Source organism: Cryptomeria japonica, chromosome 8 (assembly GCF_030272615.1).
Source record: "Cryptomeria japonica chromosome 8, Sugi_1.0, whole genome shotgun sequence".
Lineage (NCBI taxonomy): Eukaryota > Viridiplantae > Streptophyta > Pinopsida > Cupressales > Cupressaceae > Cryptomeria > Cryptomeria japonica.
The window spans coordinates 398678358-398694260 of record NC_081412.1 but is presented as its reverse complement, the minus strand read 5'-3'; the positions used below and the strand labels follow the sequence as shown (position 1 = coordinate 398694260).

Here is a 15903-nt window from a genome sequence, read left to right as displayed (position 1 = left end):
AAATTGATATGCAACTATTTGTTGGTTTTTCATGACTCTTTTTCATTCTTCTCTTCACAATTCTTCAATTGTACTATTACCTTCCTCACAACCTTAGGCCCAACAGTTTACACAATGAAGCATCAGTTCAAGGATGCAAACATTGTTTTCTTTAATAAAATTAATACTCCCTAAAAAATCCACACCAAAACCCTTGCCCTTTCTTTGTGCCTAGCCTACCATACTTCCATGAAGAGTCTTTCCTTTGTGATTTTGACATATTCACAATATAAACCCTAAATAATGGAGAGATTAAAAAAAAGATTTAATTAAAAAACACAGGCAATGAAGCTTGAGAAATGCACGATAAAGAAATTAAAAGGAAAAATGTTTATAAAAAACATAGGCAATGAAGCTTGAGAAATGCAAGAAAAAAAAATTGAAAGGAAAAAAGTTTTAAAAAAATGCAAGCTTTTTTTGTTTAAAAATAGATAAAAACTCTAGGATTTTATCTTTTATTTTTTCAGATTTTGAATTTACAATGTATAATACTGAAAATATGATTATATAATGGTGGCCCTATGGACTTGTCAAATCTAAGCGACTCTACACAAATTCATGAGGCCTACAAATCTAATCTATAGAATCACTAAGATCACTTCGGACTTGAACTCATGATTTTGAGGGAGTCTTAATCTGCACAAACTTATGAGGCCTATGAACCCAATCTGTAAACTTGCCAAGGTCACCTCAAACTAGACTTTTTGATTTAGCATAAGTCCTCAACAAATCTCAACACTATGGTATAAAATTTAAATAGATGTTGCATGGTTTCTTCATTCTGTTAGCAATTGGAACATCTGTTTGGCCTCAACTTACACAATTTCTATAATTGAATGGTTTGGATTCTCCTATGATTGACAAGCAAAGGAAAAGTGTTATTTTGCGATTACTTGGATTAACCATTGTTGTTTCCTTTCCTTATCTGTTATTTGATTACCATTTGTTATGTCTCAATAGGTTGAAGCAGAGATGCTTGTATTTCACTTTTCAAGAGATACTGTTAAGAGTTTTGAGCATTGTGTTTGCAGGCATTCTGGTTGTTGAAGTAGTCAAAGGTTCGAAGTCTTTTTGTCAATGGCATTAGCTAGATAGTGGGGTTTCCAATCCAATTTTCCTCCCAAATTTTGTCTGCTTCTGCTCCAATTTTTCTTGTGGTTTGTTGAGTAATCTGTTCCATAATATTTTTATATGCTTTGTCACACTCAAAACTTGTATTTCCCAAATTTCTTTTAAAGGATTGATTGTGGGATCTTGTAAGCATTTGAGTTTGATGATTTGTGCCCAATTTTTGGTGGATATGCTCCTATACTCCATGCTAATTACATAGCCAAGGTTGTATTTAATGCCTTTATTTTTTTTTATATTCAACCCCCCTTTTCTTTTTAACTTTGCATATGCCTTCCCAAGCCACTAGTTGGTACTTGAAGTTCTCTTTTGTCCCTTGCAAAAGATTTTTTTCTAGAATTCCACGATTTTGTCTTGAATACTTTCTGGAATTTTGAGAGGTTAGAGGATGAATTGACACTCTGTGAAACAACCTTATATACTGTATTTTTTCTGCCAGACAGAGCCAATTGGTTGTACAGTGCAAGGTTTTGTCCTTGAACTTGTGAAGAATGGGCAACCATAGGTTTATTGTTTCTTTCCTATTAATTAGAAGCCCAAAATAAACCTTTGGAAGTGATCATCCTCTGTATCTAAGAGTCGAAAAAAACTGATTTGGTTTCCTTAAGGGTACACATTTGAAGCATATACAAAGATGCCTACACAAATCAAATTTAGATATGACACATCCTTAATATGTTAAAAAGATGGCTTACAATGGAAGTACAGATTATACATAATTCAATGAATGATATAAATGTCATCTCTAATTACAAGCTATAATGATCAAAGACACAGATGGTGTAGATGAAAAATCACCTAAACATGAGAATGCATTTAGGTTTCAATATCCAAGACATCTCCAACTCTTAAGGAATCATGAAAAGATCCCGTTGTTAGAATGACAATAAAGAATAATACAATATGTATTCCATGGATCCTAATATGGTGAAATGTCATGGTCAAACACTAATTGTTATTGTAAGCATACTATCAGATTCAAGATCACCTGTGTGCATTTGAGCGGTTACAAACATCCAAGATTATTTGCAAATTGATTCAAATAGACTTTAGTAAACTAATTTCTAAATATTTTTCATTGATTAGATGGAATTCAAACAAAATGTAAAAAGCAAAATTTCCACCAGTAACAAGTGAAACCTCATTTAATTAAAATTTCATCAATCAAACTGAGACTTTATAGGTTATGCTAAGCAAAGAATAATTGGCATAAAGTTAGACGCTTACCTCTCCTTCAACAATGACTTCGTCAGATCTAAATGAAGAAGCTACATTTCCTGTGATTAAAGGATATAATTTAGCGAACTGAGGAAAAGAATTATAACATGAACTTGATTCTTCACCCTAATATAAAAATAGAAGTAAGCACTGTAGTTTATTTACATATGAAACAGATCTTCCATCAGATGAAAATTGAGGTAGTATGATTTCACAACAACAATTATCATATCTGTTCAGTTTTTGGAACCAACTTCATATATGCTTGTGAATTCAGCATTTTGAGTCACACTAATGGACTCATCATCAGAGGAACAAACCGGTGTAAGAATTATCATCATTATTTTGATAAAAAGTACCAGTTAAGGAATGTATCAGTAAAAACTTACAGAAAACTCAACACCAACTACGAAGGTTAAAGGAACAGGAACTCAACATCAACCTCTAATTCACTGAGAAACATAATAGCAAGGAAACTGGATTTGAAAACAAAATAATATTGTGAAAACAAGAATGTTAAGCACCTAAATGATCAAGAATGACTCCTGCCAACAATAATGTTCCCCAATAATGAAATGGTCGGTACAACTAAGGTTCACATCAGGAAAGAAAGATCAGTTGTGTATTTTACCTTGGTTAGTAGAGTTTGGTCCATCCATAACTCAGGGTTCCAAAACTACCATACCACATCTTTTACCTGGAAAACCATGTAATGTCCCCATCTTTAGTGAAATTGTTTCTTGAGATTTTGCTCAGTTTCCAAGATTTCCCGCGAGCTTCTTGGGGAGCTAGGGAGAACTCCAGACTTCTTGGAGAATGCAAGTTGAGTTACTCTTGGTTTCTATTTATGGAAATGAATCCAATTTATGGTATGGATTGCAATGACACTTTCTAAAGTGTTTATAGACACCTGAGATCTTCTCCAAATTTCTTAGAGAGCACGTCTATTCTTAGTAAATCACTAAGTTGGCACCAATCTTCATCCCATTGCTTCAGTTTCATCATGGCATGATCAGAATTGTTTTGATGTTTCAGTGCTTTTCACAACTTTGGTGAATTATTGAGCTATTATTTGATTAATTCACTAAAGTTGTCTAATGTTGGGCAATATTAAAAGAATAACTTAGTATAATAGCTCATTAGAAAGGTGATTAAGTATTTTAAATGTTGGACACCTAGATAAGGGGGGTTTTGCTCATGAAATGTTATTATTATTTCAAAAAAGTCATTTTTGAGGGATAATAAATTATTATAATTTTTAAATTGCGAGTTCCTTCCAAAAAGCTATAAAAGGAGGTGTTGGGGCTCATTCAAATATGATGTTGATCGATATTGTTATGCTGTCAAATTGAACCTAAGAGTTCTTCCACAGTTTTCTAAGGAAAAAAAACCTCTTTAAATTTCTAGTTTCAGGTTTGAAAGGAATTCCTAGCTAGACTGGTGTGATTTTTTATTTCAAAAATAACCAAAGTGTTTCAACATAGTTTTCAATTTTCGATTTCACTCATGAAGGTTTTTTGATGTTTTCTAAGGTTGCAGATTATTGGATATTTTTGTGTTGTAGGATACTTTACTGAGTTTTGGGGGCATTTGAAGAGATTTCTTCTGTGTTGGCCGTACCATTCCATGCTTTGGCCATACCACTCTTGCTGGATGTAAATGATGGTATCATTTTCTAAGTTTGAATTTCATTTGTTGTTTCGAGAAGCCTTTCTGATTGTCCTTAAAGGCCATAAAAACCATTTAGAGAAGATATAACAATATTGGAGGCTGTGCTATTTATCAATGATGGTCGTACAGGCTTCTTGGGAGGTGGTGTGGAAGTTCTAGACTGAAGTGCCTAGTCTCTGGGGCTCCTTTCATTCAAATTTGTGGTGGTTTGGTACTAGCAGCTATTCCTAGGCCATTTTGAGTTGAACAAATGAAGATTTGATGAGTTATGTTGATTATATGCTTGCTGCAATGTTTATCATTGCCATTTTCAGCCATATGTATGATTGAGGTTAGTATTAGTCTGATGTAGTCTTTTCCCAATGAGCTATAATGATGATTTTGGAGCTGATTTGACATGGTGTATCAGATTTATATCATTGAGGTGTGAAGCGAGATTGACGAGTTTCCTAAGGTGTTTTCCTTGCTGTCCATATTGTTACAGTGTGCTTTCAGTCCTTTGTAGACCCACACCAGCTTTCTACTTCATCTATTTAAGGTATCGAGTTGTTATTTACGTAGCTGGGTTGTTGGGCATTGGTAATTTGGCACTTTGTGGAGGTATTGCAGCAATTTTCTTTATATCAACACTTATATCAGCAGTACTTTCCTTTATCAGTACTTTGTGTCGGCACCTTGTTGTATCAGCATCTTTATTGTAGTTAAGTAGTGATGATAATGCATGTGAGGGAACAATGTAATGCTTTGGATGGTCATATTGCCAAAGGCTATATCCTTCCTCTGCATTTCATTTGTAACAATAAATGGTAATATTGCTAGTGAATTGTTTTGATATTGCTGATACTTACCCCATTAAACAAGTGGTTTCATTTGTGATTGCCCACCACTAGACAAGTGGAAGGAGCTTGTTAATTACTGATAGTTTAAATAAGCTTTCCCACGGAAAAGTGGATGTGCCACTAAGATTTCCCATGGAAGTGGATGTGCCATTGTAATTCTTGTTGACTAAATGTATGTTTACTTTCCTATATTGAAATGCATCCCATTGAATAAATGGTAATAGCCGACTTATTGCCTAATGCTTTCTTTTCTACAATTGGCTTTCAGTACTTTGTAATCCATAAAACCCTATCACCTTGCCCTTTATGGGATCTAGATAATCAAAAAGTGGAATGGAACTATCATGCATTCCATTTCTAGTTGAGTTAACATATTTCAAAAAAAATCTGAAGTAGTTATTGTTGTGACGTTTTCACACATCACCCCATTGCAAATAGGGACCCCCACTTTTCATTTTTTTAGGGTAGTTGTTTTGCTTAGTTTGTTTATCTTGGCAGTAGTTTTGCAAGTCTTTAGCCTTTTCTCATGGGAAAGGGGGGTATGCATTTTGAGTCTAGCATTGTAAATTGGGGGCATGATTGTGAAGAATGCATAGTGTGGTTGAAAGTTGTCACTAGGGGTGGAAAGTTGCTCAATGTTGTAGAACTTATCAATCTCGTCAAAATTGCAAAGTTGTCAAAATGCAAGAAAAGTTGCAAAAATGTTGTCAAGGCAAATTGTTCAAATGCAACTATGCAAATTGAAATGTTACTTTCAAGTGGAAAATCACTTGCGATTCCATCAAGAATTGCAAGTATTGCATATGAATCTTGCTCTACAAATTGTGCAAAATGTTGCAAATACCTTAAATTTTCACCCTAAATTGTTACATTTTCGCCACAAATTGTTAAACAAAATGTTACGTATTCACTTCAAAAATGTTGCACTTATGCATCTTTATTACAAAATGGTTCGATCGAAAAAAATGTTGCGTAAGGATAAAAGTCCGCCAATGATTTCTCTCTTCAATCTTTGCACTAAGTAACATCAATGTGGGAGATCATCTCAACTCCGCCATTCACCTTTACAACAATGCCAGAGTTTGCTTAAAGTCCGCCACTGAGTTTTGATGAAATCTTTACACTAAGTGAAAAATGCTAAACTTTCTCAAAGTCCGCCATCATGAAAGCAAAATGTTGATCAGCTTGTCAAAATTTGGCAATCTTTGAGAGTCAAATTGTTAATCACCATGCAAATTCTGCCATTATGTGGATCAATAAAATTGTTGTTAAGCATGCTAAGTCCGCCCTTTTGGTGAGGTAAATGTAAAACTCTCCTAAAGTCCACCACTTTGGTAGGTGAAAATAGTAAAACTTTCATAAAGTCCACCACTTTGATTGACAAAAATGCTAAATTTGCACAAACTCCGCCACTTATTGGAGTAAGAATAATATTAAAGTCCACCATGGTGTAAAGACAAAATGTGCTTAAGGGGTGAATCTCCACCATTGCAAATGCTAAATGTAAAACTTTTTCAAACTCCAACATTCAAGAGGAAAAACAATGTCAAACTTGGTTAAACTCCGCCATTGGAAAATTGTGAAAAATGCTACAAAGAAAGTGCAAAACTTCTCCTAAACTCCGCCATTGCAGATCAAGGAAATGTTAAACAAGTCCTCAAGTCCGTCGATTTAGGTTAAATTTTGGCAAGTCATAACAATGCCGGACAAGGTCCATTGTGAGAATATAATGCCAGACATGTCTCAAAGTCCACCAATGATTGTGCATTTAACCCTTTAAACCTGCTCATGGAAAACCAAACCCTCAAGTCGGCTACATGGATGGGAATTCAGATTTCAAATTAAAAAAATAAATGCGTAGGTCATCTCAAGTTAAGGAAGGATTAATTGAATCATTTGAATTCTATAAGAGGAGACGGATTTTCATTTCAAAAACATTAAGTCAATTCAAGATGGAGGAGACCTACCAGTCAGGAGCAGAAATCAGACATATAGGCAAATTGCAGCAGGTAGAAGAGTGCGAGCTTAACAAAGATGAAGTGCTATTAGTAAATACATAAATGCAGATCTGAGTGAATTAGAGGAATGTGAACTTGAGGATGGAAGGAGATCAGACTTAAAGGGATGAGTTTGTTTCAAAAATTATGATTTTATGCAATGTTATTGATGTAGCTCACAAATATTTGTCTTTCTTTTCAGGTTATGGGAACTTCACAATACAAAGGATGCTATTACAACATCAAGATCCTTACTTCAAGGGGTCGAATCATGGAAGGAGGGAGGAACACCTCAAGGGCGTGGAAAGATATCCTAATACACAAGGAGGTGTGAAGTGAAACATCTCCACATGAAAATTCAAGTTTTCAAGAGGCTAAACACATTCAAAGTCCGCACTACAACATGAAAGCTCAACACATTTAAAGATGAACATCAAGACTTCATGAAGCAAGAAAGAGGTTAGGCTTCAAGGCAAGGAGGTCAACATATACACCTCACAATTTCAATACTGAAAAGGATGATGCCATGATAATCTTGAATTTCCTTTGAAAATCCAAGAATCAATGTTAGTACAAGGAGGAGATCGCAGTCACATACATTATGCATAAAAGGATTAAGCATGGACATTTTCAAGGAATTCCAGGATCAGGGATCGCTTCACAATGAAGGGCTCTTCATCAAGATAGGCCATTGCAAAATGAGGATGCAAGGTTCAAGATGAAATGCATCACAAGGAAGATTCCCAAGTATAAAGATCAAATTGTGCAAACATGATCAAGGAAGCAAATGGTTTCAGAAGAGTTAATCAAAGTTAGAAACTTGATCACTTAGATGATACAATTTGGGAATATGCCCCATCTTCATCGTGTTGAACAACAAAATAATGTTGAGTATCATGAGATATTGCTCAACCACAAACATTTCTTCATAGTGATCTACAAGGCATGTTGAGGTGGTATCCTAGTTGTCGTCAACCAATCAAGTTGTGCCATATCAGCATGTCCAAGTATATCGAACCTGATTCATCAAGTGGAGGAGCAAGTGACACATGGCATTATATTGGAGTTTGTTCAACATATTTCTCATTGGTTAGAATTCAAGGAAGGACATGTGTCCAAATATTGTAATTTTCTCATTGGTCAAATGAAGTTAGTTGTAACTAACCCTAATTAGGGTTTTATCATGTAATCTCGGCCATTGATCTTGAATCAATTTGAGCTTTTGAATTGTAATTGAGACCTCTATGTATTGCTCATTCCTCTCATTTGTAAAGGTTAATAGTTAGTAGTCAGAGAATAGATGTTAGTTGGTAGCATTAGAGTAGGAGGAAAGGAGATTGTTGCCAAGGTTGCCTGTAATAAACATACTATTTTCATTGAAGAGATGGTGGATCTTGTGTTCTATTTCAACTTGTTGCATGGTCTCTACTTCTCATAGTTTAGATGTGCTAAATGAATGGAAGATATTATTGTTGACGAATGGTGAATCCTAATGTTCATACCAATTTGAGTTTGTTGATTGCAAATTGCAGTGCGTTGTTAGACTGAACTTATCTAAAAGCTAACTTCAATTGCTATATGCTCATTTTACATAATGTTGGTGTGCATAAGTGATATGAAAATCATTTGCTCATCCTTAGTAGATTGCACCGTCTTTGTGTAGTTGTTTCCTCATGGCAAAGCAAAGCTTGGTTTGGTTGCACCAAGTCAACAATCATTTCTTACATTGTTAGGAGTAGCTTAGAACTTTCTAAACCCTTATATCTTTTATCTTTATTTTTTCCAAGCAAGTTAAGTTTAGTTTCCACACTCCAATTGTGATTCAAAACATAAGTCCCCTTCCGATTCCAACAAATCACATCATAAACACTGAGTCTATCCAACACTTAAAGTCAATTGTTCGCATTGTAAACCTTGGAGCTGTCTTGTTTGATCACATCGTATAGCATATGAGGTTTCCTTGTTCAAGAGAGAATAGAATACTTTGTGTTTTATTCTGTGGCCTAGGTGTCCTAAAAAACACATCAACAATTATTATAGTGGTATCAAAGCTAGTGATCTTTCCAGCTAATTGGGAAGCTAGCCCTTGTTGCAGATTCTTCAATTGCATATCATTGTTTCAACAATTGCTACACCTTTCCATCCACTAGTGACAAAGAAATCAGAAAGTTTTTATTCACCTTTTCGTGAATCATGGAATTCAAATTTGAAGGAAAGCTTTATATTGTAGGAAAGAGACTACAACACCTACCTCTATCTAAGGATGTACTACTAGCATTCTGGATACAATGGAGAGTTATTTTTCAGAAATAGATCAGCTCAATTCAAAAAGATAAATATTGTTGTGGTCCTTACAATGAATTTTTTAGTTAAGCCAAAAAATTTGAGTCATCCAGATCAGGAAGTAAGACTTGCAATTACTTCTTGTGTTAATGAAATTATGAGAATAATAGCTCCTTGGGTTCTTTATGAAAGATGTTTTTTAGGAGGTATTTCAACTAATTGTGGAAGGTTTTCAAAGTTTGGATGATATGAGGAATCTTTCCTTGTGCTAAGAGGGTTAAAAATTTGGAAACTGTTGCAAAAATCAGATCTTGTGTTATTATGTTAGTTCTTGATTGCAAAGATCTTATTCTTGAAATGTTTCAACATTTCTTGGGTGTTGAATGAGAACCATGTGGATAATGTTATTTTTCTATGCATACCATCATGAATTTGATTGTGAGGCAATGGACAAAGAAAAGGAGCATATTAGACAATGTTATGGTAGTGTTCAAGCCAAAAATGTGCCCATTTGGGATATCATTGACCAGTGTTGGATAAGACAGCTTTATAAGCTACTTCATGCTTGTGCAAGCTTCCTCAACCCAGCCTTCCAATATCTTCATAACTTCAAGGTTGATAAGGAGGTTATGGGAGGCCTCTCACCTCGTAGAGGATGTGGAACCAGGACCACAAATGAGTCTGAAGATTATGTCTAAGATTGAGATCTACAAACAACCTATATGAGATCTCTTTTTCAAGACATATTCAAGATAGCAAGAACAACTAGTATACCTAATAAATTTTCATTGATTGAAATTTAAAATTTGATTTATAATTTAATGATTTTCCTTTATTGTGGTTGAATGACCTTGGGTCTATGAATCAAAACTTATGCCTCCACCACAAGGGAAACTTAATCACAAATGAAGAATTAGTTGCTGTGGAATTGAAGGAATATGATCCTTCATCTATGTGGATCATTGAGGATGACCCTATTTTTTCAAAGGGCAATATATGAGTTAATCATGCTAATAGTGTTCTCAAGACACCTCTTGTTTAATCAGAACAATAAGATCTCAATAAACAATATATTGGTGAAGTATTTAGCTCCTTCAAGCTGAATCCGCTGAATCATCAATCCTTGGTGATGAATACTAGTTCTTGATTGTCATCTTGTTGAGTGTTACAAAATCTATGCATGTCCTGTAAATTCTATCCTCCTTTAACACCTTAATCATTGATAAGCCACATTGAGAAACACTTGATCTAATTAAGCCTCAATCAAAGAGCTGTGGTATCTACTTCTTAATCTCTTCAGTATCTAACAAGAAGGTTTTATGGATTCCAATATTCAAAAGGCCTGAGGCAAGAGGAAATTTGATGTTAATGTCAATTGGCCATCTTTCAAGCAATCCTTTGGGGTCAAAAAGACATTTGTATATTTCTTCAATAACATATCTAGTTGTCACTTAATGCTTTGTCAAAGAATCTTGTTTTAGAAAATCGTACAATTTTCTTTAATTTTCCCATCTTATTACTAGCAATATAATATCTCCTAAGATTATTGCAGCGGGAGAAATATTTCCTTTCCGTTCATATGCATTCCAAGATAAAGACTTCTCCTCCTATATAAAGCGGTATTTGTCAGTGGGCCTAAGGAACTAACAATTCCTTAATTATATCTACAGACACTACATCACATATAATTTCATCCATGAACTGAGAAGAAAAGAAAAATGAAAACTTGCATTGCAAAGCATTAATCATCCAGATTAATCAGCGAAAGCCATTTCAATGTAGCAGAGCAAAAGTGCTATAACTTTTAAATTACAAATGAATAGTGCATTTGAGCCAAACCTCTCTGAAATTCAAGAGCTCTGCTATCAAAGAATGAGTTGGACTTTATAGCATCTTCAATTGTGAGTATAGGCTTCACTACATCGGTATAAATAACATGCACAAGCTTTGAAGCTGCATCTGCAATGGACTGCAGCATAAATTTTATATTAATTTTGTATATATAAACAATGTAAAACAACATCAACAAAAATTGGATCATGCGTTGCAGATTTCTTTTCAATCATTCAAGCTGATACAACATAGCATTTAAGATCTGTATGAGATATGAATGGGAATAACAAGACAATAACGACCCTTTCATAAAAGTTGAGACTAACAGAAACTCTCAACCAATACTATCAAAATAAAGAAAGAAAGACAAAAACATAGACATGTAGATGAGTCTACCATCTAGGAGATCCCTCAACTTGTAACCAAGATACAATTAAATATTCAAAACATAACAACAGGCCTTTTTGTCACAGTTTTATGCAGGAGTTCTGTCCTAAGCTCTTGTGTGTTGTGTCCTTTAGATATAAGATATATCTGAAATATTCACTCTAGTTTTTAAGTATTTGGGAGCACTGAAAACGACAAAATAGATAATAGAACTATAATATCATAATTAAAAATAGGACCAATCTGATTTGTGCTGTTACAAACTTTTAAACCCTTGATTAATGTTGCAGGACTTGCTGGATACTTGGCGTATCGCCCCAAAGTAAGCCTACTTCAACAAGGCCCAAGGACTCAAAACTGAGTCTTCGTGAATCTGGTCAAATGCACCAAGACTACCAGATTTGCAGACTCACCAAATGCTGATGGGTAGACTCAGCAAATGCAGGTGAGTGAAAATCAGAAAACAAAAAAACTTAGAAAACCTAATACACTTAAGGGCACTCACAACACCTCCAAAAGGCATTCACTTCATTTGCAAGCATAAACAAGTAGAAAAACCAACCATTGAAGTAAAAAAACAGCAAGAATATTGGAAGCAAACATTGATTTAACTAAACTTGAGCAAGTTTGTAGTAGTACAGTAGGATCCCACGGTGTAGTTATAGGAGCCCACCATTAATTTGGAGTATTTCAGCATCTACTTTTTGTAGCCCACTCCATTTCAACAAATTCCAAGAGATATTTTGATTATTGATACAAATTTTTGAGTAAGCTATGTGTGTTTATTTGATCGATGTTTCAGATCACACTCAATGATCCATCATTAGGAAGATAAATACAGTAATGGATTCTAGATAGAGTCTTAAAAAGGTTGCCATAATTGAGAATAAAAGATAAAAAAGTTAAAAAATAAAAGAGAGAAAATAAAATAGGAATAAAAGTAAATAAAAAGAGGAAATAATAAAGAAAGAAACTAAAAAGACAATGAAAAAAGAGACTGAATGAAAATTAAAATATCCAATAGATGGGTAAACAAAGGACAAAAAAGAGGAAAAGAAAATAAAGAACAAGATTAAAAGACCATAAAAAGAATCTTGAAACAACCAACTATTAACATAATAAAAAACAAGAAATTAAACCTCTATTACTGGGTACGGGGGTCAAGGGCTAGGTGCAGGTGTGGCTTTGGCCAAGATTTGGGTTTGATACAGGTGCGGGCTTGGGTTCACATTGGATTCAGCAGCCTATAACAAATTGTTTCTGCGGGTATCAAAATCACTTGCCGAGTCTGTGCCTCCAAAACTCATGCAACATATGTGCCTGCAATATCGTGCTCACTCCTCCAACAGAAATAATTATATTTTTCCTTGTAGTTGAATATTATGATAAATAAATATTCATAATGCTTTTTTTTTAATTATAATGAGCCAAAGCCAATGAGGTGTGTTGGTTGAAAATTTTGTACACTTGTGAAAGGAAACAAAATTGTGGCTTCAACCACAGTGTGTGAGTATGAAACTCTCCTAATTAAGGGAAGGCTCCCCCTATCTATCTAAAACTGAAATAAAAACAAGATGGGACAGCAGTCTTCCTTCTTTCTTCAAGGAAGCCTATATCCTTTTCTCTCCTTAGAAAAGTGATAGCAAGAAAGTGTATAATAATGGTAACAACGTCAAATGAAAACGATAGAAAGCAAATGAAGTTTCCTGAAAGCTCAAAGACTCCCGTCACTTCCTTCGAGATGGGACAGCAATATCAAGCTCAAAGACTTGACTATTGGAAGTCCTATCTACCCTTTGCTATACTAAATTTTACAACGAATAAAAGACAACAACTCAAAGGCTGGAATTATCTATTCTTTCAACACAAAGACAAGAACTAATGCAAGCTCAAAGACTTGCTGCTATTTCTTATCAAACAATAATTTTTCCTCAAGAATAGACGCAAGCTCAAAGACTTGCTGCTCCTTCTAGAGATTTTCCTATTTTAATTAATCTTCTCTACTTGCAGCTCAAAGACTTCAAATCAGATTAGATTAAGCTCCTTTAGAAACACTTTGCATGGAAGAAATAAAAAGATTCAAACTCAAACATGTAGCTCAAAGACTCAAAACTTGAGTAATCCTTCTTTATTATTCTTCAAAACTTTCAATTCACATACATAAGCTCAAAGACTTCTTGCTGTAAATTTGGCAGAGTTTTTGCTTGCTTTCCAAAAGATAAATATTACAATAGACCCCTCAAGTATTTATAGAGGAGGAGCCTTGAGAAAAAGGTGGGAGGATCCTAACTAACTTGAGAGATTCTCTCAACCACCAAGACTCATTCAATAACTAACTGAGACTTCAATAACTAACTAAGACTTATTCCAACTACAATACTAATTGGACACAACTTGTAGTTGCCTTACATGTAATTACAAAAGTGCAAGTAATGTGTAACTTGCATTTTACAAAAAATACTTTTACATATAACTTGTCAAAACAAAATTACAAATGCATAACTAAAACTATTCCATGTGTCTAAAGACACGACTCTAACTGCATCATCCTTTGTCTGTGATGATCTTCATGTCGCTTCAGGATGCTAGAACTTGAAGTATTTTGGATTGGTAAAGACATCTTGAACCGGAACGGGAACTTGCATCCTTGTCTTCTTGCTTGGGGTAGTACTAGCTTTTCAAGAGGGAACGGGCTGCCTTCCTCTTTTCATGTCATGACCATCTTTGTCTTGAAAGCATTTTATGCTCTCAACCATGAATTGTTGTTGTATTTCTTCTTTGTATCATCCTTCATTCTTGAAATTTGCTTGCAAAATAAGGCCCATGCCTTAATCCATTGATTGCTAGATCGTGTGTGCAAACCGGACTAACAAGGGAAGGGATAAATCGATGCAAAAATGGGCTCACAAGTGAATTTCGGGTTTTGGAAGTTGCATTACATGTGTGGGCAAAACAAGAGCATTAACTTGCAATTGCGGGGAACAAACATGCAACTTCATATGCGTAATGGGTAACTACAAGTTTGCACTTGTAATTGGACCTTTAGAACTCATTTTCAAGTGTTTTTTGAGTGCATTTTAGACCAATTTCGGGTTTTGGATGGCTGACCGCAAGTAGACTTTAAATGGGGAAAATGAATGAAGGTGTGAAATGAATGGATGAAATGGTATGTACGGATGATGGAAATGAATATGAAAAGATTTTGGGAAGATCATCTTCAAGAAAATGGGAAGAAATTTTCAACATGTAATCTGGTTCCAAAAACCCGATTTTGAAAGGATGGGTATTTCTCATCTTTGCAACTTCATATTTCAACAAAAGATGTTTAAATCTTTTATCCGTAAAGGAAGAACAATGATTTTCATCCAACTTGTAATCGGGATTTAAAATCCCGAATACAAGTAAAGAGGTAAAATGGGGAAGACCAATGCAATTCTAAAATTGCTTTACAAAGGGGAAAATCTCTCTCACAAAACCGATTTTTTGGGGAAGAACCAACATATTTGAAAACAAGAAAAATGAAACAAGAAAACAAGAAAATGAAACAAAGAAAGAAAAGAAATCAAACCTTGCTTCAAACTGAAAATGCCTCTTCAACAAGATGATTAATCTTTGAAATAAAGAAGAATATCCCTTAAAAAGAAATTAACCGTATTCCAAAACCCTAGCCACATTTTTGAAAAAATGCCCAAAACTGAAAAACGTGGCAGCAAATGCATGAGAAATGGCATGGAAAATGGCCAAGACTCTTTCTAACCTCAATGCCTTAGCATACTAAGCCAAAATGATTCATAACATTGCTGATTCGTGGCATTCCAAATGGCAAAAAAAACGTGTCTGCTGTTATAAAGCTAAAAACCAGCAATCTTAACCTCCATGTGGCGTGAAAGGTGTTTGAAAATGCATAAAAATAGGGAGGAATCCAAAACGTCTTCTATCTCCCAAACAATCTCCACAAAAATTTGCTAAAAATCCTCAAAAAAAACGTTTTTCCTTGCAATTCAGGTTTTTTGGAACAAATAGCAAGTTTAAAATGCATGAAACAATGAAAATCGGGTTTTTTAGAAGATATAACAAATTTAAAATTTCACTTTTTCAACATGTTGGGCAAAATTGGGATTTTTTGGCCAAATAGCAAGTTTAAAATGTCAAAAATGCACTTTATGAGCAAAATCGGGTTTTTTAGACCAAAATGCAAGTTTAAAATTGTCAAAAATGCACTTGCAAGGCAAAATCGGGTTTTTTGGAGAGAAATGCAAGTTTTAAATACTTGTAAAAGGGAAATAAAATCCCTACAACAAGTTATACTTGATTGCACATATGTAATGGGGATTTAAAATCCCTATTACATGTAAAAACCATTAAAGTAGGGGTTTTTAGACCAAACTGCAAGTTTACTTGTAATTTAGCCAAAAAATCCCTATTTTAACTAAACAAGACCAAAAACATTAAAAATAATAAAAACAATAAAAAGGAAATTTAAAACAAATTACAAGTATTCATCCTTG

The 15903-nt window shown here is 34.4% G+C and overlaps 1 protein-coding gene across 1 annotated transcript in view; it reads right to left on the bottom strand.

The window, feature by feature from the left end:
• LOC131079441 (uncharacterized) overlaps positions 1-15903 on the bottom strand; it is a 408813-nt gene that overhangs the window by 107943 nt on the left and 284967 nt on the right. The window contains exons 11-12 of the mRNA XM_058017395.2: positions 11015-11144; positions 2395-2444 (exon numbers count right to left, since the gene is read on the bottom strand). Of these exons, the coding sequence (XP_057873378.2) occupies positions 2395-2444; positions 11015-11144 (180 nt within the window). The remainder of the gene's footprint in view (positions 1-2394; positions 2445-11014; positions 11145-15903) is intronic.